This window comes from Equus caballus, chromosome 7 (genome assembly GCF_041296265.1).
Source record: "Equus caballus isolate H_3958 breed thoroughbred chromosome 7, TB-T2T, whole genome shotgun sequence".
In the NCBI taxonomy this organism is placed as follows: Eukaryota; Metazoa; Chordata; class Mammalia; order Perissodactyla; family Equidae; genus Equus; species Equus caballus.
The window spans coordinates 49,739,985-49,766,917 of record NC_091690.1 but is presented as its reverse complement, the minus strand read 5'-3'; the positions used below and the strand labels follow the sequence as shown (position 1 = coordinate 49,766,917).

General features: G+C 42.5%; 1 protein-coding gene across 3 annotated transcripts in view; it reads right to left on the bottom strand.

Annotated features, from left to right (window-relative positions):
* LOC100066418 (zinc finger protein 709) overlaps positions 1 to 26,933 on the bottom strand; it is a 100,625-nt gene that overhangs the window by 32,498 nt on the left and 41,194 nt on the right. For 2 of the 3 annotated variants that reach the window (XR_011440606.1, XM_005611884.4), the window contains exon 1: positions 20,896 to 21,700. The exons of the other annotated variant lie outside the window; for it this stretch is intronic. Coding sequence is in view for 1 of the 2 variants with exons in the window: in XM_005611884.4 (XP_005611941.1) it covers positions 20,896 to 20,898 (3 nt within the window). In the remaining variant the exon portion in view is untranslated. Of the gene's footprint in view, positions 1 to 20,895; positions 21,701 to 26,933 lie in introns of those variants that run through there. 3 annotated transcript variants of the gene reach the window in all.

Genomic DNA, 26,933 nt, shown 5'->3' with positions numbered 1-26,933 from the left:
CTCTGATTTTTATTATTTCTCTCCTTCTGCTGACTTTGGGCTTCATTTGTTCTTTTTTCTCTAGTTCAGTTAGGTGTGCTTTAAGGTTGCTTATTTGGGATTTTTCTTGTTTGTTAAGATGAGCCTGTATTGCGATGAATTTTCCTCTTAATACAGCTTTTGCTGTATCCCATATGAGTTGGTATGGCATGCTATCATTTTCGTTTGTTTCCAGGTATTTTTTTATTTCTTCTTTAATTTCTTCAATGATCCACTGCTTGTTCAGTAGTGTGTTTAGTCTCCACAGCTTTGTGCCTTTCTCAGCTTTTTTCTTGTAATTAATTTCTAGCCTTATAGCACTATGATCTGAGAAGATGCTTGTTATTATTTCAATTTTTTTAAATTTGTAGAGGCTTGTCTTGTTTCCCAACATATGGTCTATCCTAGAGAATGTTCCATGTGCACTTGAGAAGAATGTGTATTCAGCTCATTCAGGGTGGAGTGATCTATATATGTCTATTAAGTCCAATTGTTTTAGTTTTTCATTCAGCTCCACTATTTCCTTGTTGATTTTCTGTCTGGATGATCTGTCCATTGATGTGAGTGGAGTGTTGAGGTCCCCTACTATTATTGTGTTGTTTTTAACATCTTCCTTTAGGTTTGTTAATAGTTGCTTTATGAATCTTGGTGCTCCTGTGTTGGGTGCATAGATATTTATAAGCGTTATTTATTCTTGATGAAGTGTCCCTTTGATCATTATATATTGTCCCTCTGTGTCTCTCTTTACCTGTCTTATTTTGAAATCCACTTGGTCTGATATGAGAATTGCAACACCTGCCTCTTTTTCCTTGCTATTAGCTTGAAGTATTGTCCTCCACCCCTTCACCCTGAGTCTGTGTTTGTCCTTGGGGCTGAGGTGTGTTTCCTGGAGGCAACAAATTGTTGGATCTTGTTCTTTAATCCATTTTGCCACTCTGTGTCTTTTTATTGGAGAGTTCAATCCGTTCACATTGAGAGTGATCATTGATGCATGTGGAGTTAATGCTGTCAATCTGTCGCTCATTATCTTGTTTTCCTGTGTTTGTTTTCCTGTGTGCTTTAGACTACCCATTTAATACTGCAATTTATTATGCTGGGTTTCTTAGATTTTTCCTTATCTATGATTTGTGACTCTGTTCTGTACTTTATTTTAGTGTCTACCTTGAAGTTTGTATTTAGAATCTCGTGTATAATATAGTCTATTCTCTGGTGGTCTCTTACTCGACCAATACTGATTTAGACCCTTTGCTCTTCCCCTCCTAAATAATTATTTTCATTTTTTATTCCAACTCCTCTTATTAATTTGTAGTTAGAGTGCTAAGATCGTCCTTGTTTTGGTAGTTTCCTTATTTTTACCCTAATGCTATAGTTGAATATTTGCTATCCTGTTCTGGTTCTATCCATCGGTCTCCCTAGTCTGTGGATTGTGTCCCCTTTCTCCCTTTTTCTTTTTTCAAGTATGAGAGCCTTCTTGAGAATTTCTTGTAATGGAGGGCTTTTAGTTACAAATTCCCTTAACTTTTGTTTGTCTGAAAAAGATTTAATATCTCCCTCATATCTGAAGGAAATTCTTGCTGGATAGAGTATTCTTGGCTGAAGGTTTTTATCCTTTAAAGCTTTGAATATATCACTCCATTCTCTCCTAGCTTGTAGGATTTCTGTAGAGAAATCCGCTGACAGTCTGATAGGGGCTCCTGTATAGGTTATTCTCTTTTTTTTTCTTACTTCCCTGAGTATTCTTTCCTTATCATTCCTATGTGCCAACTTTACTATTATGTGCCTTGCAGTGGGTCTTTTTACATTGACAAATCTAGGAGATCTAAAACCCTCCTCTACACACATTTCTCCATTGATCCCTAGATTTGGGAAGTTCTCTTCAATAATTTCATTAAGCACACTTTCTGCTCCATTTTCCTTTTCCATATTCTCGGGAATTCCTATGATCCTTATGTTCTTACTCCTCATTGAATCCATTATCTCTCTGAGATTTTCCTCATTTTTTTTAATTCTTAGTTCTCTTTCTTTGTCTGGCGCCATTCAGCCTGTCTGTCCTCGATTATGCTGATTTGCTCCTCTAGGTTGTCTACACGGGCATTCAGGGAATCCGTATTCTGTTTTATCTGGTCCATTGTGTTTTTCATCTCAAGTAATTCTGTTTGATTCTTCTTTATGATTCCGATCTCTTTTGTGAAGTAACTCCAGAACTCGGCTTGTTTCTCTATCTTTCTCTCTACCTCATTGAGTTTTTTTATTATAGCTGCTCTGAATTCATTATCACTTAGTTTACCTAATTCCAAGTCCTCAGGACTTAATTCTGTGTTTTTATTGTTTTTCTTCTGGTCTGGGGCTTTTATAAATTGCTGGATGGTAGAGGAGCGGTTTTTTCTCATGGTGGTAGAATTCAGTTGCAGTTACAGCCTGTCGCCACTAGATGGGGGTCGAGAGCGGCGTGTTAGCTCTCCACCTTCGGGGCAAGATGGCTGTGCCCACTGGCTTTGTTAGGGGGGAGGGGCTGTTACTCAAAGGCGCCAGTCTGGGTTCAGATCAGTTCTGTTCTCTGGTCTCCCAAGGCCCTTGATTTATAGGGTCCCCACAGACGGAAGCTTTCCCCCCGTCAGCGGGTCTCCACTGAATCAACGGCAGGAGTCCTGGATGATCCCCCGCTCGCGTGGCCCCTCCCCCGCTCCTTCCCGACCCGCGCCCCGCGCCGCAGTGATCGCAGACTCTAGGGGAGGGAGCGATGTTCTCTCCTACCGTTCTGGCGCCTCCGAAGGTGTAAGCAAGGTTACGATCTCCGCCTTCTTGGTATTGTAGGTCTCTAATGAGCTGGCATTATGTTTATTCTCTGAAATTCAGTTCTTCCAATCTTTTGTTGTATTTTGGAGGGGAGAGAATCCCGGGTCAGCTCACCCCGCCATTTTGCTCTGCCCACCCCTCCCTACAAATTTTTTTATCATGAAACGTTTATCATGAATACCAAGACTCAAAAACTCAGCCTGAGATTTAAAAGTGTGCCTGAAGGCTGCTCCTAGCATGAATTCTAGCATTGACATCTAGATTCCACGTGCTCATGGAGATAACAATGTAATTCACTTCTTGTAAGTCTTTTCAGGATTTCTAATTTAAAGTACATAATTTTTCTTCCCTTTGATATAAAAAGATCATGTGGTTTAAATTGTGAAATGTGCTTTGCTTTCTTGTTCATGAAAAATAAATCCTGCACCTATGTCATATCAATGGTGGTGTGCCACGAGCACATGTGATGGAGAGCACTGGAGAGCTACTGCTGCTGTCCCTAACCAGGCCATCCCAGATCAAAGATGGGACCCAGCGGTCAGCAGGATTAGTCAAACTCCCTGGTCGACAGTGGACCTCATTTTCACATTTTTATAGACTTAGCTAATTGCCAATGGTTGAGCTGCCTGGCTACAAGAACAAGATCAACTCCTTATCCTAATCACCCTTCTGGGAGAAATCACTCTGGGGGACTCTTGCTTATAAATACTCAAATACATAAGAAGCTCACACATGTCTCTGCATGTACTAAACATCAAACTGCAGAGCTTCACTTCAACCCTCAGGCTGATAAATTAGTTACAATTTCTGAAACCCATACTGACACCTCAGCTGCACTCAGAAGCAGAGAAAACAAACGGGGTGGGGGAGGCAGGCTTTGGGGTATCAAGACATTGAGGTGCCCCTACGTTCCCACGGTAGGATGGGAGCAACTCATTTGAATAATTCTGTGGACAGACATGGTAATGATACCCACTATGCTAGAGACTGATAAGACAGTAATACTATTCGTTAAAAGTATAACACTATACTGTCCACTACAAAATTATACATGTGTTAATTATATAATCTATTCTACTTATATATTATATAAACTAATTATGTATAATACTGAACTACATGCTACTTATACTATACAGGTAATAGACTAAATATACCATATATAAATATATAAACTGTATTCTACATTCTCCTCAATATATATATATACACATATACACACTATATGCAGCATTAATTTTATATTATATACTACACTATAATACAGTAATCAAATGACTTTTTTATAAAAGCCTCCAAAAAATACTAGTACAGTGAATCCAGCAATATGTAAAATGACCTAAACACCATGACCATGTGGCATTTAACCCAGGAGAGAAATGTTGGTTTCACATCTGAAAATCATTAATAGAATCAACCTCAAAAATTACAGGATCATCTCAATAGATACAAACAAGCATTAGACCAAGCTCAACAGCCCTTCACATGGAAAACACTCAGTAATCTGTGATGACTCAGTCAACTGCCTCAACCTGAAATAAAGCATCAGTGAAGAACCCACAGCTGACGTCACTCTTGATGGTGAAGGACTGCAGGCTTGCTCTCTCAGATCAGAGAGAAGACAGAGATGTCTGCTCTCACCAGTTGTACCCATCGGGGTAAGAAAGGTGCTACCAGGGCAGTTAGGCAAGAACATGGGAAAAATCAACCACTCCAGAATTCAAAGGACAGACACACAAAGCTCCACAGACAAATATGCAAAACTACACAGACTTTGTCATGGCACATATAGGAGGACAGACACAGACACACAAACTCACAAACCCTCAGAGGTAATGGCTCACAGACACACAAAGCCCAGGCCTTCAGCACTCCTCCCCAATTTTCTTCACTCTTTAGGGCTAATCACCAGACACATGGTATAATTTAATTTATATCTTCTTTTTTATCTCATAAAATGTCAGCATTAAAGCAAACTGAGGTACTTGCTCTGCTTTGTTGAGCAAAGCAACTACCAGAAGGCCTGTCACTCCAGTACATCTTGCATATCAGGGCTCATAGAGAGACAGACACACACACACTCATAAGGAAACCTTACTCAAACCTCATCACAGGCCCAGGTCTTCACAAAGTGTGTTGTTCTCACTTCCATCCCACCTGGTAGAGGGGTGTCTCCTGGCTCCCAAACCAAACCCCAAAGAGGGGGGTCTCAGCCCCTCCAGATGGGGAAGGGATTTCACCCTTCCTGACACCACACAGTACAAACAGGACATCCCTACAAAAAACACAAAATGGGAGACTGGATGGCAGAGTCAGGGCCCAAAGTGGCTGGAGTCATGATTTTTCAGCCACTCTCACTGCTATAAATGCTTCTAGAAACTTCTTCACCATGAATTATTCCTTTGTCACTTTGCTTTCCTATTGTGAGCTCAGTGAGGGGACCAAAGGTGAGCATCTCCTCGCTCAGCCCCCATGTCCCCTGCTGCAGGCTCCTTGGGAAAATCAGCTCTGCTGTGGACTCACATTCCCACAGACCTCACTCCGTCCTCCCACGGTGGCGCCACCATCTTCACTGAACACTTTCTCTTTAGGGTCACTGTCTGCTTTGTACCCTTGAGATTTTAATTTATGGAGGTGACTAAAACAACATGGACAGGCCAATGTCATTGAAAGATTTATATTACTTACATTTCCCAAGATTAGTGCACACCATGGTAGGCAGGGTCACAGGGGCTGCATCAGGGCTGCTCAGGAGGCAGAATCAGGAGGGGGACACAAACCTGGGCCACAGCCTTCATTTGGGTCCCACAGGAAAAGTGAGTCAGGGCAGAGTGAGCAGCTCAGGACTGGCTGCTTTGAACAATCCCAGCAGCCTTTGGGGCCTAGGGACGGTCCTCAGTCATCTGGTTCCTGGCCCCGGGTGGGTTTAGGGCAGGGAATACTGTCTGGCGTGTGAGAGGCAGATAAGGAGGTCTGTAGGGACAGGGCACTGGATGGGGCAGTATGCACATTAGAGGCCTGCTCCAGACAAGCTGTCCACCACCAACGTGGAATGAGGTCCCCCTGGGAGGGGCACGGTCTCCCTATGTCTGAGAGGCCCCCGGAGATGTCAAAACATCTTAAGAAACTGATAATAAAACACACGATGAATACAATCAGAAAGGAGACAAGGATTTGTCTGCTCGTGTCAGTTCAATTCAACACGGTGAGGAGGTGCTACCAGGGCAGTTAGGCACCAAATGACATAACAGCATTCCAGATTTTAAGGACATACACACACAGCCCCCCAGACAGACAAAATCACACAGGTTTTCTCACTGGACACACATGTGCACACACCCACACACTGACACTTGAAGTCACAAAGCCTCAGAGATAATGTTCCAGAGACACAGCCCAGGCCCTGAAGAGGGAGAGTCAGGGCCCACGGTGGCTGCAGTGATCACCGTGTCCCAGCCCCTCTCGCTGCTATGATCACTTCCAGAAACGCGCCCCTCACCATGTGCCCCTTCCTCACTTTGCTTTCCCAGTGGAAGCTCAGTGCAGACAACAAAGCTCTGTGCATCCTCACCTGGCCACCGTATCCCCCACAGTCTGGGATCCATTACCCCCTGAGGTCTCACCTGTGTGCAGACGTGGCACAAGTCAGCCCCATTGCCCATCCTCACTGAGGTTTTGATCACTTCCACACCTTGGAATGTTCACTCGTTGGGGGGATGGAGGCTCTGGGACCTCAGATCCCAATTCTCCCAGCCATGGAGACATCACCTTGAGGACCCAGGAAAGCACTGGAAATTCTTCCAAGACCAGGTTGGGACGTGGCTTGGCTAGTTTCTCCCTCTTCCCTTCAAGAAATGGTGGGACTAGCCTCCTACAAAGGGAGGGCATCACCTCTGCCTGTGCGGGTCAGGAAAGGAGGAATTCCCTGCCATTTTCAGCCACTTCCTTTGGCATGGGGCCTGCCGCATTCTAGGAGTGATAATTAGGGATGGGGCCCCACAACTGCAGATGGTGTGCTGAGATCACCATTTCCCACAGGGCTTAGAGCTGGAAGTCTGCTGGGTGAGTCCTGATATAGAAAAAGCAAGCACTGGCCTTGGTGGGTGGGCTCCAAACTCACTCTGGAGTGGGGTTCTAAGGTGAGGGAGCTGGGCATGGTCAGTGCAGGAGCCACTTAAACCACAGGGTGGAATGTGCCAGAGATCTCAGGGACAGTGATTTAGGTACAGTCAGGTACCTGAGGGACTCCCAGAGCTAGGACAAGGGAGGGCAACTCTTTGTGACACTATTGGTGGTGTTGAGACTATTGTGAAACTGTGCTTGTTGGTGCAGAAGGGATGGCTATGTGACAGTGGGGAGTATTGTGTTCCAGGGGCCTGTGCCTCATGACATGAATTCTGGGTTCTGCCATTGTCCCCACCTCGCAGTCACCTGGGGCTGCAAATGTGAAAACAAATACAGGCAATCTCATGTAAAATGGAGTCAGGGAGCCCTGAAGGGGGAGCTCTCATGCACTACTCCTCCCCATAACTTGCAGACTCCAAACAGGAAAAAGTGTCCCTCCCATTCCCCAACAGGAAGCAGCTTACTTCACAGACCCTAGGAGGAGGAAGGAAGAATTTCTCCTTGCCCAGCAACAGCCCAGCCAATGAGAAACCACCACACTCAGCCACTGTCATTACCCTGAACTCTCACTCTCCTTCAATGGACTTCTGTTCCAAGGAGCCCCTTCCAGCATGCTCCCTTCCTCTTTAAAAGCAAGCCCATCTAGATGGCCAATAGGCACATGAAAAGATGCTCATCATAGCTGATCATCAGGGAAATGCAAATCAAAACTACACTAAGATATCACCTTACACCCGTTAGAATGACAAAAATATCTAAAACTAATAGCAACAAATGTTGGAGAGGTTGTGGAGAAAAAGGAACCCTCATACACTGCTGGTGGGAATGCAAACTGGTGCTGCCACTATGGAAAACAGTATGGAGATGCCTCAAAAAATTAAAAATAGAACTACCATACGATCCAGCCATCCCGCTACTGGGTATCTATCCAAAGAGCTTGAAGTCAGCAATCCCAAAAGTCCTATGTACCCCAACGTTCACTGCAGCATTATTTACAATAGCCAAGACATGGAAGCAACCTAAGTGCCCGTCAACAGATGAATGGATAAAGAAGTTGTGGTACATATATACAATGGAATACTACTCAGCTGCGAAACAGAACAAAATCATTCCATTTGCAATAACATGGATGGACCTTGAGGGAATTATGATAAGTGAAATAAGCCAGCTAGAGAAGGATAATCCGTGTATGACTCCACTCATATGAGGAATTTAAAAATGTGGACTAAGAGAACAGTTTAGTGGATACCAGGGGAAAGGTGGGGTGGGGGGTGGGCACAAAGGGTGAAGTGGTGCACCTACAACACGAATGACAAACATTAATGTACAACTGAAATTTCACAAGATTGTAACCTATCATTAACTCAATAAAAAAATAAATAAATAAAAAATAATAAAAGCAAGCCCGTTTGTTCTGTTCTCCCTACTTGCCTGTGGTTCGCCATTATTTGCATATACTAAATTGTACTTCCTCTGTTATTCCTGAATAAACTCATTTGACTAGTAAGATAACTCATGTTTTTTAAGGTCAACACAACAGAGTAAATACCCAGAGTGCAACAGGTGTTGCATTTAAAATGTTTCCCAGCAAAAAGCTACACAGAAGTCTTGAAATGGGAAACTTAAGAGCTGGAAATGGCCTCAAGACCAGCTCTGGGAAGACAGGATGTTGATGCCCAAGGGTTAGATTAGGATGCGCCCAGGCAGATCCCACGTGGAGATGTGTCAGATGCACCTTTATGACTCAGACCACCGCATTCCCAGGATATGACCCAAGAAACCTGGTGTCAACTCAAAGATGGAGGCCGGGAGCCCTATCACTTTCTCACCAGTTATGTGAATGACATGAGGGCAGGTGTAGCCCTAGAAGGAGTTTTCTAATTCAGACTGGGTGCCAGGAACAGTCTATAGTGGCCGATGTCCTTCTTCCCCAGTCCTTCCACTTCTTCCTAAGAAGGAACCCAAGGAGGTGGAAGGAAGTGTTGCACATGTAGCAAACTTCAGGAGAGTTTCACATTCTCCTAGCATGTGAACACCTCTGTGTTGTTTTCTATTAATTGTTTTTTGTATATACACATACTAGTTTAAGAGTTGCTGTGAGTTTTCACAAATGTATAGTTACACTATCATCAGGACAGAGAACACTCCATCACCCCAAAGGCACACTCTCATGATGGACATTTGTACTGAACCCTCCCGCCCTTAAGAATTGATCTGTTTTATTTTCCTATACATTTGTCTTTTCCAGAATGTCACTGAAGTGGAACACCATGTTGCCTTATGGGTCCTGTTTGGAAATTCTGATGCCACTTTTGTAAAAGTGCATAATTATACAAACTTTGCAGTGTTTCTTGTGAGTTTAAAATTTTTGGCATTGCCCATTATGCCTTCAAAACAAAGGGATTGCTCTGTTATAAGCTGTGTGAATTTGGTTAAGACCCTGTGCTTAACTTTCTTCATCTGTATTATGGGAGGAAGGACGGGGACAGGGGATCAAAATGAGATACTAATAATCACAAAATCACATAATCTCTATACTGCTAGGGAAACAAATGTGCACTGAAAAAAAAGGGGAACAAGTTTGGTTTCTGTTGTTGTTTAATGAAAAAAAGCAGTCAAGTTTTACCCCATCTTCCATAACATCTCCTGGAAATGTAAACATATGGAAATGATCCCTAAAAACTATAAAAATGGGCTTTGTGCATCATTGAAAAATATCTCCCTGCTGCTCCTTTCTTCTTTTTTTTAAAGATTGGCACCTGAGTTAACAACTGTTGCCAATCTTTTTTTTCCTGATTTTTCTCCCCAAGTTCCCCCAGCACATAGCTGTATATTTTTAGTTGTGGGTCCTTCTAGTTGTGGCATGTGGGATACCACCTCAGAATGGCCTGAGGAGCAGTGCCATGTCCACGCCCAGGATCCGAACCAGTGAAACCCCGGGGTGCCAAAGCGGACTGCGCGAGCTCAACGACTTGCCATGCGGCCGGCCCCTGCTGCACCTCTTATAAAAAGGCATAGAAAATTTTCCAGGTTGAGAATGTTAAATTTACTTCCTTTGCCACCACACAGGATATTACTCAAAATGATTCTGTGTGTCTGTCTACAGCTCACCTCAGCCATTGCTTGGATCATTACCTTCTAAACATTCATAGCTTTTTTAAACATTTTAACCAGGAAATCACACTGAACTTGCTCAGATATCACTCTACTCCTAGGAAAACCCATGACAGACTACAACTGTGCAGATGACCTGAACCCTTCCTCAAACTGAGAGAAACCTGAAGGTTTCATAGTGTACAAATTGTGTTACTCAGTCTGAATAGCAGCAAAATGATATGCTGAACCAAAAGATAATTTCAAATCCTTTCAAGTGATGCTAAACAGAAACATAAATATCATAAACACCCGTGGCCCAAAGCAATGGAATTCTAGAGTTCCAAACAGCCATGTATCTGGATCGTGGTCAAATAGCACATGCAGCAAAATGTTTAACCCTGGCTAAAATGAAGATGAACCCTGTCTATGCCTTTATCTTTATGGGGAACCATTGCATTCCTAGGGGAATGCAGGACTTTCAGTATTGCTGCCCACTGTTTACATCCACACCCGAGCAGTTCCTCCAACAGTGTTTAAGATGCATTAGATGGTGGGAAGACAATGATCGATGAGGGCATCCTCACTCACTGAGGCCTCTACCTGCCATGGAGAAGATACACATTCATTAGTGGATGAATGGATACAGAAGTGTGGTATATATGCACAGATGATGGAGTACTATTTAGCCACAAAAAACAAGGAATTCTACCATTTGTGAAAACATGGATGCAACTTGAAGGCACTATGCTAAGTGAAACAGAGAAAGACAAATACTTTATGATCTCACTTTTAAGTGGAATCTATAAAAAACAAAAGTAAACTCACATAAAAGAGATCAGCCTTTGATTATCAGAGGTGGAGGGGAGGCAAGTGGAGGAAGGTGGTCAAAAGGTACAAACTTCCAGTTATATAATAAATAAGTACTAGGGATGTAATGTACGACATGATAACTATAGCTAACACTCCTGAATGATACATAGGAAAGCTGTTAAGAGAGTAAATCTTAAGATTTTTTATCACAGAGATTATTCTTTTCTTCTTTCTTTCTTTTTTGTACCTAAACAAGAAGAAGGATGTTAGCTGACGTACTGTGGTAATCATTTCACAATATGTATAAATCAAACCATCATGTTTCACACCTTAAATTTATACGGTCATGTGTATCAATTTTTTCTCAATGAAACTGGCAAAAAAGGAGTCAGAGAATCATGGTCTCTGGTCTGTAATACACAGAGCTCAGAAGCCAGATTCGAGTCCTCAGAATAAAAAAGCCAAGAAACTTGTAATCAACAACTCTTCCATCAGAGAAGTGAGGTCACAGGGTAAACCACTGTCTCTATATTAGAAACAGAGACAAAGAATTAGCCATTTACAAACAAACCCCAAATATACTGTTTTTAACAAGGCATGCCCTAAAAGCAGTCTATTTCACAGGGCTGGGATTTTCCCAGAGCCTAACTGACCCGGGGGAGAGAAAGAGCCAACTAGAGTCTCTTCCAGCCTTTTCTGCTCTCAAAGGTGGGGGACTTGTGAGAATGATAGGATTTTCCCCCTCCTGACACCAAGTATTTGGTGTCTGTTCCAATGACACTTCTCCAACTCTACATCACCAAAGAGGCATCCATCAGTTCAATTCAATCCTAACACTTACCACCCAGAGTGCACATCAGACTCCACAGGTTAAAAGTTCAGTCCCACAAACTGCCCTTTCTTCAGATGTCAACCAAAAATGGGGTGCCTGGGCTGCCAACGGTTTTACTCATAAATCTTCAAATTCATAGATTGTCTCAACATCTGATTACATTTCGTAATTTACTTATATGATTTTGAGACTTCAGCCAAGTGCTTCATTATTATTGGTTTACTATAAAAGATACAACTCAGGAATAGACAAAAGGCAGAGTTGCATAGGGCAAAGTAGGGCAGTGGTATGGGTGAGGGGAGTGGAGGGGGCTGCAGAGATTCCACGTCCTCTCTGGACACTCCACCCTCCCAGCACCTGCATGTGTTCACCAACCCAGAAACTCTCTGAATTCTGTCTGTAAGGGTTCCAACAGAGGTTTCATTACATGGGCACAATTTATTAAATCATGCACTCAGTCTCCAGCCCCTCTCCTCTCCACACATGCTGTGAGCTGGGGCTGAAAATTCCAAGGTTCTAATCAAGGCTTGGTGTTTCTGGCATCCAACCCCCAACCTTAAGCCGTCTAGGAGGACTATCACTCTTATCATGCAAGGAATTCCAAGGGCTTCAAGAGGTTTTTGCTAGGAACTGACGATGTATACCAAATATCTTTCATTCTGTATAACAGAAGGTCAACACCAGGGACACAGGCTCACTAAATATTGAGACCAAAACATCAGAATAGAGAATGCTTCCCCGCTGCCCACACCCATCTCTACATTTACTAGGCTCTCATTTAATAATAGTGGACTACACTGAAAGAACTAGATGTTTTCTGATAACATCAAAAAGAAGGCAAGGATGTCTCCTCTCACCACTCCCAGTCAAACTAGGACTGGAATTCTTAGTTAATGCAATTAGACAGGAAAAGGAAATAAAAGGTACATAGACAGGAAGTAGGAAATAAAACTGTTCTTGTGGCACAGGATGGTCTACGGAGAAAATCTCAGAGAATCCTCAATAACAAAGAAAACCCCTTGAACTAAGAAAACTGTAGAGGAGGTTGAAAGATAAAACGTTAATATAGATTGTATAGAGCCATACAAATATGGTTAACACGTTTGACAAAGGACCAAAGACAATTCAATGGGAAAACATAGTCTTTTCAACAAATACTGCCAGAAAAATTAGCCTTCCACATGCAAGAAAAAGATTCTAGACAGACTTCACATTTTTCAGAAAAATTAATTCAAAATGAATCACAGATCCTAGTATAAAATGTAAAACTACAAAACTCCTAAAAGATAAAACAAGAGAAAATCTAGATGACCTTGAGTTTCGAGATTAATTTTTAGATACAACGCCAAAAACAAGATCCAAGACAGAAAAAAATAAGTTTGACTTCATTGAAATGAAAAGCTTCCACTTTGTGAAACATAGTGTTGAGAAGAAAAGCAGAAGTGACAAACTGTCAGAAAATCTTTGAAAATCACTTATCTGATAAAGGACTGGTACCCAAAACAAAAAGAAGACAAACAAGCCAGTGAAAAATGAGAAAAAGATTTGAACAATCACTTCAGCAATGACATGCAGATGGTAAATTACCACATGAAAACATGGTCAAAATCATGTGTCACTACAAATTTGCGACTACAAGAAGAACGAAATGTCAGCAGACACTATTACAACAGCTGAAATTTAAAACACTGAGAACACCAAATGATGGTGAAGATGGCAAGAACAGGAACCCTCATTCACTGCTGGTGGCAATGGAAATTGGTATGCCCACTTCAGAAGAAAGGCAACTTCTTAAAACTAAGCCTACACATATGACGCAGCAAACACGCTCTTCACACTTACCCAAACAAGTTGAAAACTCATCTTCACAAAATTCCTACACTTGAAAGTTGATAGGAGCTTTATGCATAATGGTCAAGATGCAAGCAAGACAATTTCAACAGGTGAATGGATAAACCACTGGTACATCAACAGGATGAAGCATTCTTCGGCGATAAATAGAAATAAGGTTACTAAGTGAACAAGACGTGGAGAAACTTTGCAATCATATTGCTAAGGGAAAGAAGCCAATATGACAAGGCTACACACTGTATTATTCCCAGCATATGACATCCTGGAAAAAAAATGGAAGTACATGACAATGAAAGCTCATTGGTTGCCAGGGAGTTGGGTGTGGAAGGAAGGGATGAATGAATAAGGGGAGCACAGGAGATTTTTAGGACAGTGCAAGAATTGCAAATGATACAGAAATGATGGAGACGAGTCATTTGACGTTAGCCAAAGCCCAGAGATTGTATAACAGTCAACACTAGTGTAAACTATGAGCTTTCACGCATCAAATTGGCTCATCAAATGTAACAAATGTACCACAGTAATATGAGATATAAAATACAGGGCAAACTGTGTGGAGGCAGAGGCATTATGTGGGAAATCTCTGTACTTTTCAAACAAGTTTTCTGTAAACCTAAAGCAGCTCTTAAAAAAAAGTAAAGTCTACTAGGTCAGACAAAGGTAAAGAGAGGTGCATTAATATTCACCCCTGTTGACTAACTGATGACAGAAACAGACCATCTTTCATTCTCTTAATTTGACCTTATTTCAATAAGCCATAATGCTGTTCTTTGAGGCCTGCACCCTGTGACTTGGAAGAGAGGAGAAACTTCCACTGAATGCCCTGTTTAGAGCGCAGCGATGTGTATTCTGAGAAGTGAAATGAGTGTCTGAATTGCCACATGGACAAAAAGTGTCCTGGTGAAGTTTTGCGTGTGGCCTGCGTACATGTAGAGACAAGTGTTCCTTTGATTTCTATTGTGGGTAACTGTGAGGCAAGAGACCCCTGGAGTTCTTTTACCACAAAGTCTGTGATGTCTGCAGCTGGAGCCGGTTTTTGGTTGGTGTTAAGATGACTGATTGATGTAATGACACCTGAGTCCAGTCCTTCATCAGAGATGTCCCATTTTAGATATAAAAAGCAGAAACTCTGCCTGAGCTCCATCATGTACAAATGTGGCAATGTCATCCCTAAAGTCTACGAACTCCCATTGCTTTTCTGTCAGGGAATCCTAACGATGTCTCCAGGGAGCCTGAGGATCTGGGAAAGGGGTGACCTCCTTCAACATCATGGCACCTGGCAAGAGACTGAGGACAGGGTCAACCACCCCTCCTGCAGGCAGGATATCCCAGAGGGCTCAGGTTTGGCTCCATCACGTCCCCAGGGGGTCTCAGGAGTATGCTGAGCTCTTGGAGTGCCCTTCCCAGGTCCCAAGTCGAAATGGACTTGCCTGATAGAAGGTCCCATGTTCAGGGCCATCTACTGTCAGAATAGTCTTGTAAGAAGAGGTCACTGCAGCTCTAATGGCATATAGTGTGGGGCCTAGGGCAGGTTCTTGCATCAGAAGCCTGTGGGCAACTTAAGACCACCATGGGTACCCCAGGAGGATGACAGAAGGTCACTGAGGCCTCTGTAGTGAAGGAGTCTCTGATGCCACTAAAGGAGTGTGGGTTGTACGACAATTTGAAGAGTCTCCAGACTTTTGAACTGGGGATGCCCATTCAAAGTGGCAAACTTGCAGGTAACAGCACAAATGGGGTCAAGGGAAACTTGTAAACAAGGAACATACTGCCTCCCAAACATCAAGAGAACCTAGTAGATGTAGTGGGTGCTGAGGGAAATAACAGCTATCTCTTCATGGTGCCAGAGAAGGAGCGGGTCTCAGACTATCAAATAATTTCCAGAAATTTAACAAAGTTGTCAGGGCCTCATATTATATGCTTGGCAATGTCGCATCCACTTTTAGTGAGCTTTTTTCAATATTTGTATGTTCTGAATGTCCTCAGAGGAGATGTCATCAAGGTAATGTCAAACCTGACTTCTTGGAGAAACCAGTTCAGACCCCGCCCGCAACGACTACAGGAGGGCACAGCTGTGGAAGATCCATGAGGATAACCCAGTAAAGGGGCATCCTGTCCCTTCAGAGGGGAAGGCCAAGTGCAGCTGAGAGGCTGTGGACACAGGACTGGACAGAACAAGGTTAGCCAAAACTGTGAGAGCAGGATACTTATCAATTGCTGGTTGGTTGTGGTCAGTAATTCCCATAATGTGGGGAGGTGGTATAGAGGTCTGTGCTGTGCAACAGCAGTCTGAAGTTGAGGTAAACCACTCTGAGGTGTCATCCACTGTTTCCAAGTTTAATAACAGGACAAATTAGGCTGTTAAAAGAAGCACTGGGGGGGCGCCGGCCCGGTTTCGCAGTGGTTAAGGTCACACATTCCACTTCTTGGCAGCCCGGGGTTTGCCGGTTCGGATCCTGGGTGCGGACATGGCACCGCTTGGCAAAAGCCATGCTGTGGTAGGCGTCCCACATATAAAGTAAAGGAAGATGGGCACGGATGTTAGCTCAGGGCCAGGCTTCCTCAACAAAAAGAGGAGGATTGGCAGCAGATGTTAGCTCAGGGCTAATCTTTCTCAAAAAGAAAAAAAAAAGCACTGGGAATAATCAACCCTTTATTAACTAGATTTTCTATACAGCTTTCAATCCTTCAAAGCCCTGGATAATTTACACTGGGCCATATTCACTACTTGATTTGTGGAGTAAGGTCACTGGAGTCCCAACTTGTCAAGTCAATTTTTTTTTTGAGGAAATTAGCCCTGAGCTAACATCTGCTGCCAATCCTCCTCTTTTTTCTGAGGAAGACTGGCCCTGAGCTAACATCCGTGCCCATCTTCCTCTACTTTATACGTGGGATGCCTACCACAGCATGGCTTGCCAAGCGGTGACATGTGTGCACCCAGGATCCGAACCAGCAAACCCTGGGCTACAGAAGCAGAACGTGCGAACTTAACTGCTGTGCCACCAGGCCAGCTCCATCAAGCCAATTTGTAAGTGGAAAAGACTACATTCAATTTTAATTCTTGCTCATTGGATCAGAGCTTCCCAGCTCACTATGGGATATTTTAGGACAATGGGTATTATAACCACGGAGAACTTAGGCAAGACCATAGTTCTGATGACTAAAGATGAAACATTTGTCCTACTTGTCCTCCATATTATATTCATTAACACCCCTAAGATCATCAGGGGCACCTTCCTTAAATTTACTGGGATCCCAGGTATAAGTGTAACTTGACACCTAGTATTGACTAACTGCTTGAAGGTTTCTGAATTAGTGCACTACATCAGAGAGCAAAATTAATTCAGAACCTATGTTGTACAGGCCCATAAGCCAAGCAGTGCACCTCCGTTTGTTTTGCTGTGTAAACTCTCTTAGTATATTCTCGATTTCCAATTGGGTCAAAGTGTGGACCTTGTTTCAGGATTTTATCTACTGTTTGCTTCCTCCTGATCTTTCCTGTTTTGTTTTCTTCCTCACAGAATACACTTCAGGGGAGGGAGTGCCTTCTCTACCCTGCTATTGATAATTTGTTTCCACCCAAGAGCCTCAAGGCAGTACCATCGGGGTTAGAAGCCTCCCCATGACAACTGGTTGCTTTATAGGGTTAAAATCTGAGCTTAAGTCAGGTTTGAACTAATCCCTTGTGCCACAGGGGTCCCATGGGTGTTATTCCCTATAACCCTGAAGGTCAGGGTCTTTGTGGCAGTAGAGGCAGCGGCAGCAGCAGCAGAGGTACTGAAGGGGCCTGGGGAGCCCTCTGGTGTTAGGAGTGTGGACTCAACCTGCCACCTACTGCCTGTCTCTCCCCCTCTCCTTTTTCTTTCAAATGACAGCTCTTTTCAGGAGTGATGGACCCACCTCTGGCAAAGGGTATAGTCCCCCCCCTGTGGCACCACCATCTCGGAGGTATGTCAGGCCAACCTAGCTCCTGTCACAGCTTCACTCTAACACACAGATAAATCCTAGCAGAGACATTGACCCAGGACTCATTTAAGGAGGCCTCAATCCCATAATCCTCCTCTGAAATGCCTATAAATTCTTGAAACTGCCCACTCTGGTCAGCTGAACCTAGAACTGAGGTTGGCGGGTCAACAATGCAACACGGGGCAGCACAGCTCCCAGCACCAACTCCCCAGCAAGCAGCAGCCCACAGTGCATGTGCCACCAGGCAGCAGAGCAGGGGAGCAAGTCAGAGCAGAAGACAGACCCACGGGTGGGGTCATGTCTGGACATGCTGCTCAGGGCGCCAACTGTTATGGTCCCTGCAGAGGGGTGGTTCACTTGTTGAGACTGATGCCAGGGTGGCACAAAACACACACACACAGGGTAGGACAAGGCTTAGGACTCACATCATAGAGGTCTGAGGGGAGGGCAGGGCCGGCCTCTCAAGCAGCTCTGACAGGGCTCAGAAAGCAAGGAATGGAGCCTGGCCTGGGGCTTCAGTGGGCCTGGGGGTGGGGCCGGGGCAAGAGCTCTGCACACAGACAGGGGCTGGGGTGGTGGGAATCTCCTGCCTGCTCGAGAGGAGAGAGCACGCAGGCTTCCTGCTCAGCTTGTCCAGATGGGGGCACAAGAGGAACAGGGTGGCTGAGGCTTAAGCTGTGAGAAGTCACCCAAAAATGTCAAATCTGACTGCTTACTACAACGACAAAGTAGGTAAGAAAAATATGCATTCTCAATTGATTTATATAAAGAAACATTAACAGAGGGTCAAAAACAATCAAAATTGTGTATTTGGGGTGACTTGAGAAGCAGTGCTGGAAAGGACCAGGATAGGTTGGCACTTTGCCGTCTTATAGATTTATTTCAAATAAACAAAGAAATTTATATTCTTTAATTTTAACTCTTGTACATAGGACACCATTCTAAGATTTAATTCCTTTAAAAACTAACAGTTACAAAAGTGTAAACCATACAAAACAAAATTTTCAAATCTCTTTCTAACTACAAGGACATGCTGCATCCTAGTTTCTCCTCCCCCTTTAGCTGACAGTGGGGTATTTTCAGGAGTATAGTATATTATACACTATAATGCAATCAGGGTTTGAGTCTAAACCCTTAACTGTATTGGATTTTCAAAGGTTTACAGAAGCTTTCAGAAGTTTTCCTCACACCAATTAAAATAGAATCTCAATTGCTTTAGCTCTTTACTTTCTATGTTCTCTAGAGACACGCACATAGAAAAACTGACACAAAAATGAAACGATTTTCTTGCTTTCCTCACATCCTATCTCTCCATCAACTTACAGTCTCAGGGCCCGAGTGCTAAGGGAAACTAGAGCCAAAGGGCTGCACTAGTCCATCGATAAAGGAATCCAAAGGAAAGAAACACTAACAGTGGAATCAGCTCAGATGAGCAGCCTGCCCCCGACAGGACAGAAGGAAAGCCACGGTCAGAAGGTTCCACGTTCCTGACTCTCCTGGTGGAGACAGAGCCCTGGAGGGGGTCAGTCCCTGGAGAAGGAGGGGAGGGCACCTGAGCAGCCACAGGAAGGAGCTCTGGGAGCCCCACACACCCTCCTCCCCCCAGGGAACAGTGCACATGCTCACTCTCTCAGGCTCCATTCTCACAGTCAGGAAACTCAGCTGCATTCAGTTTAAGGTTCTGACCCAAATGGACCCCAGATTAATGGGCCCTCATCCAGGACACAGAGCTCCTGACTCTCACAGACTTTCTCAACGTAAACAAGTTACTCTCTGAGTGCACCCACACTGTGCATGCAAAACTCCAATTATGTCTAGAAACAGGCCCAAGGGAACCACAGCTACAACCTCAGAAAGGGCATCACTCCCCACCCCAGGAGCACGTGCACCCCCAGCTTTCCAGGGCTCTCAGGATAAAGGCTCCTTCCATGGGGGTGTGAGCAGTAGGACACCTGCAGGGGGAGGTTCCCCAGGAAGGACAACTGGGCCTGCAAGGCCTTCCCTCTGCAGGTCCAAGGAGGCCTTAGCTTAGACTCACTACCCTCAGGCCTCTGTCCCCACTGGAGACTTTTTGGACCATCACTGATATTTTAAATACACAAACCCAGTGTTTGAACAACCCAGTGAAAACACTCAAACCAGTCTTTATGTGGAAATGAGGGAAGAAAATGGTACAGCAATTTGCTAAATCAACAAGAAACCCCACAAGAATATATCACGTTCTGGAAAAAGAATGATAATATCGTATTATTTCCAAGAGAGGAAATTTTTTTATAAACTATTAATCCTACTTGAACACTGCAGGTCTGCAAGTCTAAGCCATAGAAATCCATTTGAACTCACCCAAAATAAAAGAACAGACTTAAGAATATTACAATCCACGATGGGAGAAAAAAGGTGAAAGAAAGTTTAGCACTTGCAACGTAAAACCGGAATATTTTATTTCTCCTGAAATTCACCTTTATTGACTCTTTGGAGATATTTTACATTGTGTTTCAAGTCCTGTTGGTTAAATACATTTTTATTCATTGAGAAATTGAGACTATAATAAAGTGAACGAATATTTTAAAGGTGACTAACCCAGGTAGGGACAGTGCTGACAGAACAGATCATCCAGGAAAGTTTCTCATGAGGAACCTGTACCCAGAGGATTTCCCACAGGCTGTCTGCGCCCAGAAAGATCCTGGGGAGACGCAGGAGGATTTCATACAACGTAGTTCCAGGTGGTTATAGGCTGCTTTTCACTCATGGAAAATATCCACACACACAAAACAAATCTTTTAAAAACAGCCCTCCATTAACGGTGAGAAAACAATTAAAACACTGAATCTGCTTCAAATCCAACAAGGAGGCCAAATAGTTGATAATAATGCTGTGAGTCGCGGGCAGGAAGTTGGCATTTGGGAATTCGGGGAGAGACTGGAAATTCAGGGATTTATTGTCAGTACTAGGAAGATCGAGACTCGGGGGACAGGGTCCTGGATTTGAGACTCCGCTCCCCAAATATATGGAAAATTCAGGAGAAAACGGGTGCCATCTGGTAAGAAAAAAGGGACTAGGGACGCCACAGCTCCTCTCGCGCACGGACCCCGGAGACCGAGGCCCGATTGTCCTGAGGACCCTCCCGCAGGCCCCGCACCGTCTGGGACACGCGGGGCTGCGGGCGCACAGCGACCCAGAGACGCTCCGGCCCAAGTCGCCGCGCGCAGGGACCACAGGACGCCCGGGGCCCAGCTGCCGGCCCCGCCCCCACGCTGCGGCTGGAGGGGCCTAAGGGCCAAGCGGCGCCACCGCGGACTCGGGGCCGCAGACCCGGGAGGGGACTGCGAGAGGCCGGGCCCGCCCCGCCGCTTCCGACCAGCCCCTCCCCCCGCTTCCTCACCCCGGGGCCGCACACTCACCATTTCTAGGTCTCCTGGGTCCCCTGGCTACCTTCCTAAGACTCCCGAGGTCGGTACAGGTCACAAGGCGAGAGAAGTGGCGACACAGCCACGTAGAGCCTTTAATGGCGAGGAGACACGATCCACAGCGCGGCTGGAGCAGCAGCAACTTCCGGGGGTTGGCGCTTCGCCCCACCCACCTGCCCCAGAGCCGCCTCTGATTGGACAGTTCGCAAGACTCGCCCCCTTGTGTCTGAGTGACAGCCCCCTGAGTTTAGGTGTCTGAGCAGAATGCCAGACAGAATTCGTCCTCTGCAGGGACGTTTGCGTTGAAAGGTAGTGCTGGGAGGGGAATCCTCGTGCTGTGATCCTTCTTTACAAAAACACACAACTGAAAGTCACCTCACCGTATGCAGTAATCAGTCTCTCCGTTTTGATCTTTGTTGACAACTGGAGTCTGACGTAGTTTTGCCAAATAGGTACACAGACACAGACACTGTGACCAGGGAACTAGGAAAAGAAAGGGGTACAGAGCATCTGATAAAAACTAACATTATCTGTTGAAGTGTTTGCAGATGTAAAGTGTCGGGAAGAGCCTAAACACAGAAAGTTCTCACAAGCAAGCTAGCTGGAGCCAGATCTAGCAATCTGGTCTGAAGTGAACTTTCCCCATTATAATCTCATTAACATTTTAAATTCTCCTCCTCTGGGAGGGACCAAGCAGCCATTTCTGGATCATACGATGTATGTAGTAGCATCGGTACCTGCTACCCATGAGCCTTAAAGGAACATGACTGTTAGACGGTAAACACTGATCTCGTGCCCCACCCTTAACTGAATATTCATGAACTGTACTATGAGCTAACAATAAACAGACACAAGGATGTAACAAAACAGATGATGAATTGTAGCAGTCTATAACTTCCTGTCTCCTTCATCCAAAAGAATTGTATATGGGGTACCGAGTTAAAGAGTAAAACATATAAAATGCAAATACTGAAAAACCATTAGAAAGTATTTCTATATACTTAGGCAGTAGAAGTCATGACATTCCAAGAAAAATGTGAATGAAATTTGAATAGATTTGATAAACTAAAAAATGTAAATATATCACTGATAATAATAAAAGACATAGAAACACCACCTGGGAAAAAGTTTTCAATAATAACAGAGAGAGAAAGATCATATCATTAACAGTTTAAATAGGTCTTAATAATCAAAAACAAAATATAAATATACAATATTCAAAGGCCACACACAAACCTTATAAAATTATAACTTATAAATGCTTAATAAAGTTATAAAAATAGGTTAGCTCATTAGGCCCAAGATATAGAATCAAAATAGTTGTACTTATTTATGTGCAAAATACACGTGCTGATTTACCAGCCCTTTTAGTGAGGCATATTCTGATGGGAAAGGCCAAGTAGGTGCTTTTTGATTTGTTCCCCAACAAAGATGGGAACCCAGAAGTAACACCTTATCTGTGGAGGAATAGAAGAGATAAGTTCTATCATCAAAAACCTAAGATATATGGGGGCATTTTTTACCACCTTCTTTAATTTGCATGTTTGCTGTTACAAAACTATGGAGAGTGAGTTTAGGATAACATAAAGTTAAAGAGCTTGGGCTGTTAATTATACCTGTTTTCCAAATTTGGAATCATTACTGGGGCATGTGAACAGGGTCTGTGGCATCTGGTGTGCAACTTCTTAAACCTTCTTACACAACACAATACATATTTTTCTCAACCACACATGGCCCTTTGTCTAGCATAGATCAATCCTCACCATTAAAAAATACCTAATAAATTTTAAATACTAGGAAATTTAAAATTTAAAATACAAACTAAGATCTCTGACCACAATGGAATGAAAATAGGAATCAATATCTTCAGAAAATTTGGGGAAACATGCAAATATGAGGGAATTAAACAAGACATTCCTAAATAACCAGTGGGTCAAAGAACTCAATGAGGAAATTAGAAAACATTTTATTTTTTCCTTTTTCTCCCCAAAGCCCCCCCATACATAGTTGTATATTCTTCGTTGTGGGTCCTTCTAGTTGTGGCATGTGGGACGCTGTCTCAGCGTGGTTTGATGAGCAGTGCCATGTCCGCGCCTAGGATTCGAACCAACGAAACACTGGGCCACATGCAGCGGAGGGCGCCAACTTAACCACTCGGCCACGGGGCCAGCCCCAAGAAAACATTTTTAATGAATAACAAAATGATACAATATAAGAAATTTTATGGGCTACATTGAAAACACTATATAGATAAAAAGTATACCTATAAATACCTAAACTAACAAAGACCTCAAATCAGTAACCTAACCTTTTACCTAACACATTCAAAAGGATGAGAAACCAAACCAAATGTATTGAGAAAAGTAAATAAAAATTAGAGCAGAAATTTAAAAAATAGAGAATAGAAAACCCATAAAGAAAATCAATGAAACCAAATGTGGGTTTTAGGAAAAGATCAACAGAATTGACAACAGAGAACTAGTAGACAATTTAGCTGGGTTGACATAGAGAAAAAGAGAGAAGATTCAAATTCCTAGAAGCAGAATGAGAGAGGGAATATCGTTACTGAGATTACAGAAATGAAAAGGATTATAAAGGAATTAACAATCTTATGCAAGCAAATTAGATAACTTAGATGAAATGGATAAATTCCTAGAAATACACAAGCTACCAAAAGTGACTCAAAAAGGAAATCTGATTAGAATTAGAACAAGTGGTTGAATTAGTAAGCAAAAAACTACCCATAAAGAAAAGCCCAGGCCCAGAGGGTGTCACAGCAGAATCCTCCAAAACATCCAATCAAGACTTAACAGGAACTCTTCACAAAGTCTCCCCCAAAACAGAATCAACACAACACTTCCAACTCATTTTGGGGCCAGTGTTATCACGATACCAAAATCAGACAAAAGTATCACAAAAAAACTACAGGCCTATTTTCCTTGTGAATATGGATCCAGAAAAACCTCAACTAATACTAGTACCTACTCCAGCAACAACTTAAAAGATTTATACACCATGAACAAGTGGGATAAATTCCAGGGATTCAGGGTCTGGTTAACCTCTCAAAATCCATTAACCTAACACATCATCTTAATAGAGTGAAAAGCAAAAATGGACTGATTGTCTCAATAGACTCAGTAAGTACTTGACAAAAGCCAACATCCTTTCACAACAGAAACATTCAGGAAACTAGAATTTGAAGGAAATTTCCTGACCCTGATGATGAGCAAGTATGGGATACCCACAGCTAATATTATATTTAATGGTGAAAGGCTGAATATTTTCTCCCCAAAATGAGGAACAAAACAAGAATGTCTGCCCTTCCACTTCTATTTGACAACGTACTGGCAATTTTAGCCAGAACAGTTTTGCAAGAAAAGGAAATAAAAAGCATCCAGACTGGGTGGGAAGATCTAAAACTATCTTCACCTGCATGTGTCTTGTCTTGTAAATAGAAAACTCTAAGGAACCCACTGAAAAATCTATTAGAACCGATAATGGAGTACAGCAAATTTGTATGAAACAAGGTCAGTATATAAAAATAAATTGTATTTTATACACTGCAATGAACAATCTGACAATGAAATTAACAAAAGAAATCTATTTATAATAGCATCAAAATAATAAAATGGAAAAAATTTAATAAAGTAAGTAGTACTCTGAAAACTGCAAAACATCAAAAAAAAAAAAAAAAAGATCTACAAGTGTGAATTAACAAATGTTGGTGAGGATGTGAAGAAAAGGGAACCCTGTGGACTGTTGGTGGGAATGTAAAGTGGTGCAGCCACTGTGGAAAACAGTATGGAGGTTCCACAAAAACTTGAAATAGACCCACCATATGATTCAGCAATTCCACTTCTGGTTATTTATCCAAAGAAAACTAAAATACTCACTCAAAAAGATATATGTACCCACATGTTCACTGCAACCTTATTTACAGATATGGAAACAACCTAAGTGTCTGTCAATAAATAAATGGATAAAGAAACTGTGGTATACATGTACAGTGGAATATTATTCAGCCATAAAAAGGAATGAAATCTTGCCATTTGTGACAATATGGATGGTCTTTGACGGCCTTACGCTAACTGAAATAAGTCAGACAGAGAGACAAATATTGTGTGAGCTCTCATATATAGAGAATCTAAAATAAAAACAAACAAAAAACAACCCAAAACGCTAATCCCATTGATACAGAGAACAGACTGGTGGTTGCCAGAGGTGGGGAGAGGGGAGAGAGAGACATGGGTGAAGGCAGTCGAAGGTAAAATGAAAAAAAAACAACAAAAGAAAGTGAGTTGTACCAAAATATGTATATTTATGATAATGATATAGTGATAGAAAAATGACTATATGATTTTATATATTTAAAACTTAGAAACTATGCCCCATTGCTATTGGATGGTCATTAATGAATGGACACTCATGCAAATGACATCAGTTACAGAGCTGCAAGCATTCTGAGGGTGTGTGGAGAAAAACTCTCTTGTAGTCACACTTTCTCTGAAACTAATTTCTTGTAATAATGACCATTAAACTTATATTATTGGCAAAAATTTGATTTACGTTTTGGGAAATTAAAAGGAATGGAGTGAGGTTGGGAGGGGACTTTCATATTTAGACATTACCAATCATTAATAAAGAAGAGCAAAGATCTTGGAGTGATGCCAACTTTTTCCTTGCTCTTTATTACTCCCTATCCAATAGAGGCAAGGAAAAAAAGAGTGAACCCTACAAATAAATAAATAAATAAACGGGGAAAAGCCCATACTCATGGATCCTTAGATTTAACACAGTTGAGATGGAAATACTTCCCAGAACGATCTAGATTTTCAACAAAATCCCTATCAGAATCTCAACTGACTTCTTTACAACTGCAGATATTAATCAAAGAAACCTTAACTATACTGGAGTTGGCAAATCCTGTATGGGGAGCTCTCATGCCCTACCACACATCCTCAGTTGCACCAAACAGGAAGAGAGCATGGCTTTCATCTTTGACAGGAAGTAAAACTACTTTAAACCAAAGGAAGATTTCTCTTCTTACATTGCCAAGGCCCAGCCAATGACAAATGCTGCACCTCAGTCAATGAGGATCCATTCCTGCCCTGAGCTGTTACTCCCCACCATGGATTTTAATTTAAAACAGCACCCCCCCTACTCCCCCTTTTTCTCTATAAAAGCAGCTCCTTTTGTTTGTTTGCTGGATTTGCCACTGCTTTGCTGTACCAGGCACATCTCAAATAGCAATTCTATTTGTTATTCTTGAATAAACTCATTTTGAGATAAAAATCACAGGAAACTTTGGTTTTTAAGTTGACAATAGAAATTGGCAAGTTGTTTCATAAATTATATGGAATTGCAGGGGAACCTGAATAGCCAAACCAATTTTCAAAAGTAAAACAAAGTGGTAAGATTAACCTTTTTGTGATTTCAAGTCTGACCACTCAGCATAGTAATCAAGGTATGTGGTAATGCCTCAAGGACAGACACACAGATCAATGGACTCAATTGAGATTCTAGATATAAACCCACTTATCTATGATCAAGTGATTTGGAAAAAAGGTATCAACAATGAGGAAAGAATATTCTTTTCAAAAATTGGTGCTGGCAAAGGGGGAAGAGGTGTACCCACAACATGAATAACAATAATGTACAACTGAAATCTCACAAGGTTGTAATCTATCATAACATTAATAAAAAAAAAAAAAAAAAGATGTTTAAACCAAAAAAAAAAAAAAATTGGTGCTGGGACAACTGGATAGTAACATGCAGAAGAATGAAGTTAGACCCCTACATTACACCACATAGAATAATTTACCAAAATGAATCAAAGACCTAAATCTGAAGTAAAATCATAGTACTCTTAGAAAAAACACTGGGGAAAATATGACCTTGGATTTAGCAAAGAATTATTAGATATGACACCAAAAGCGAAACATGTAAAAAAGAAAAAAAACCAAACACATAATTGGAACTTCACTGCAATTAATTACTTTTGTGTTTCAAAGGACACCATCAAGATAGTGAAA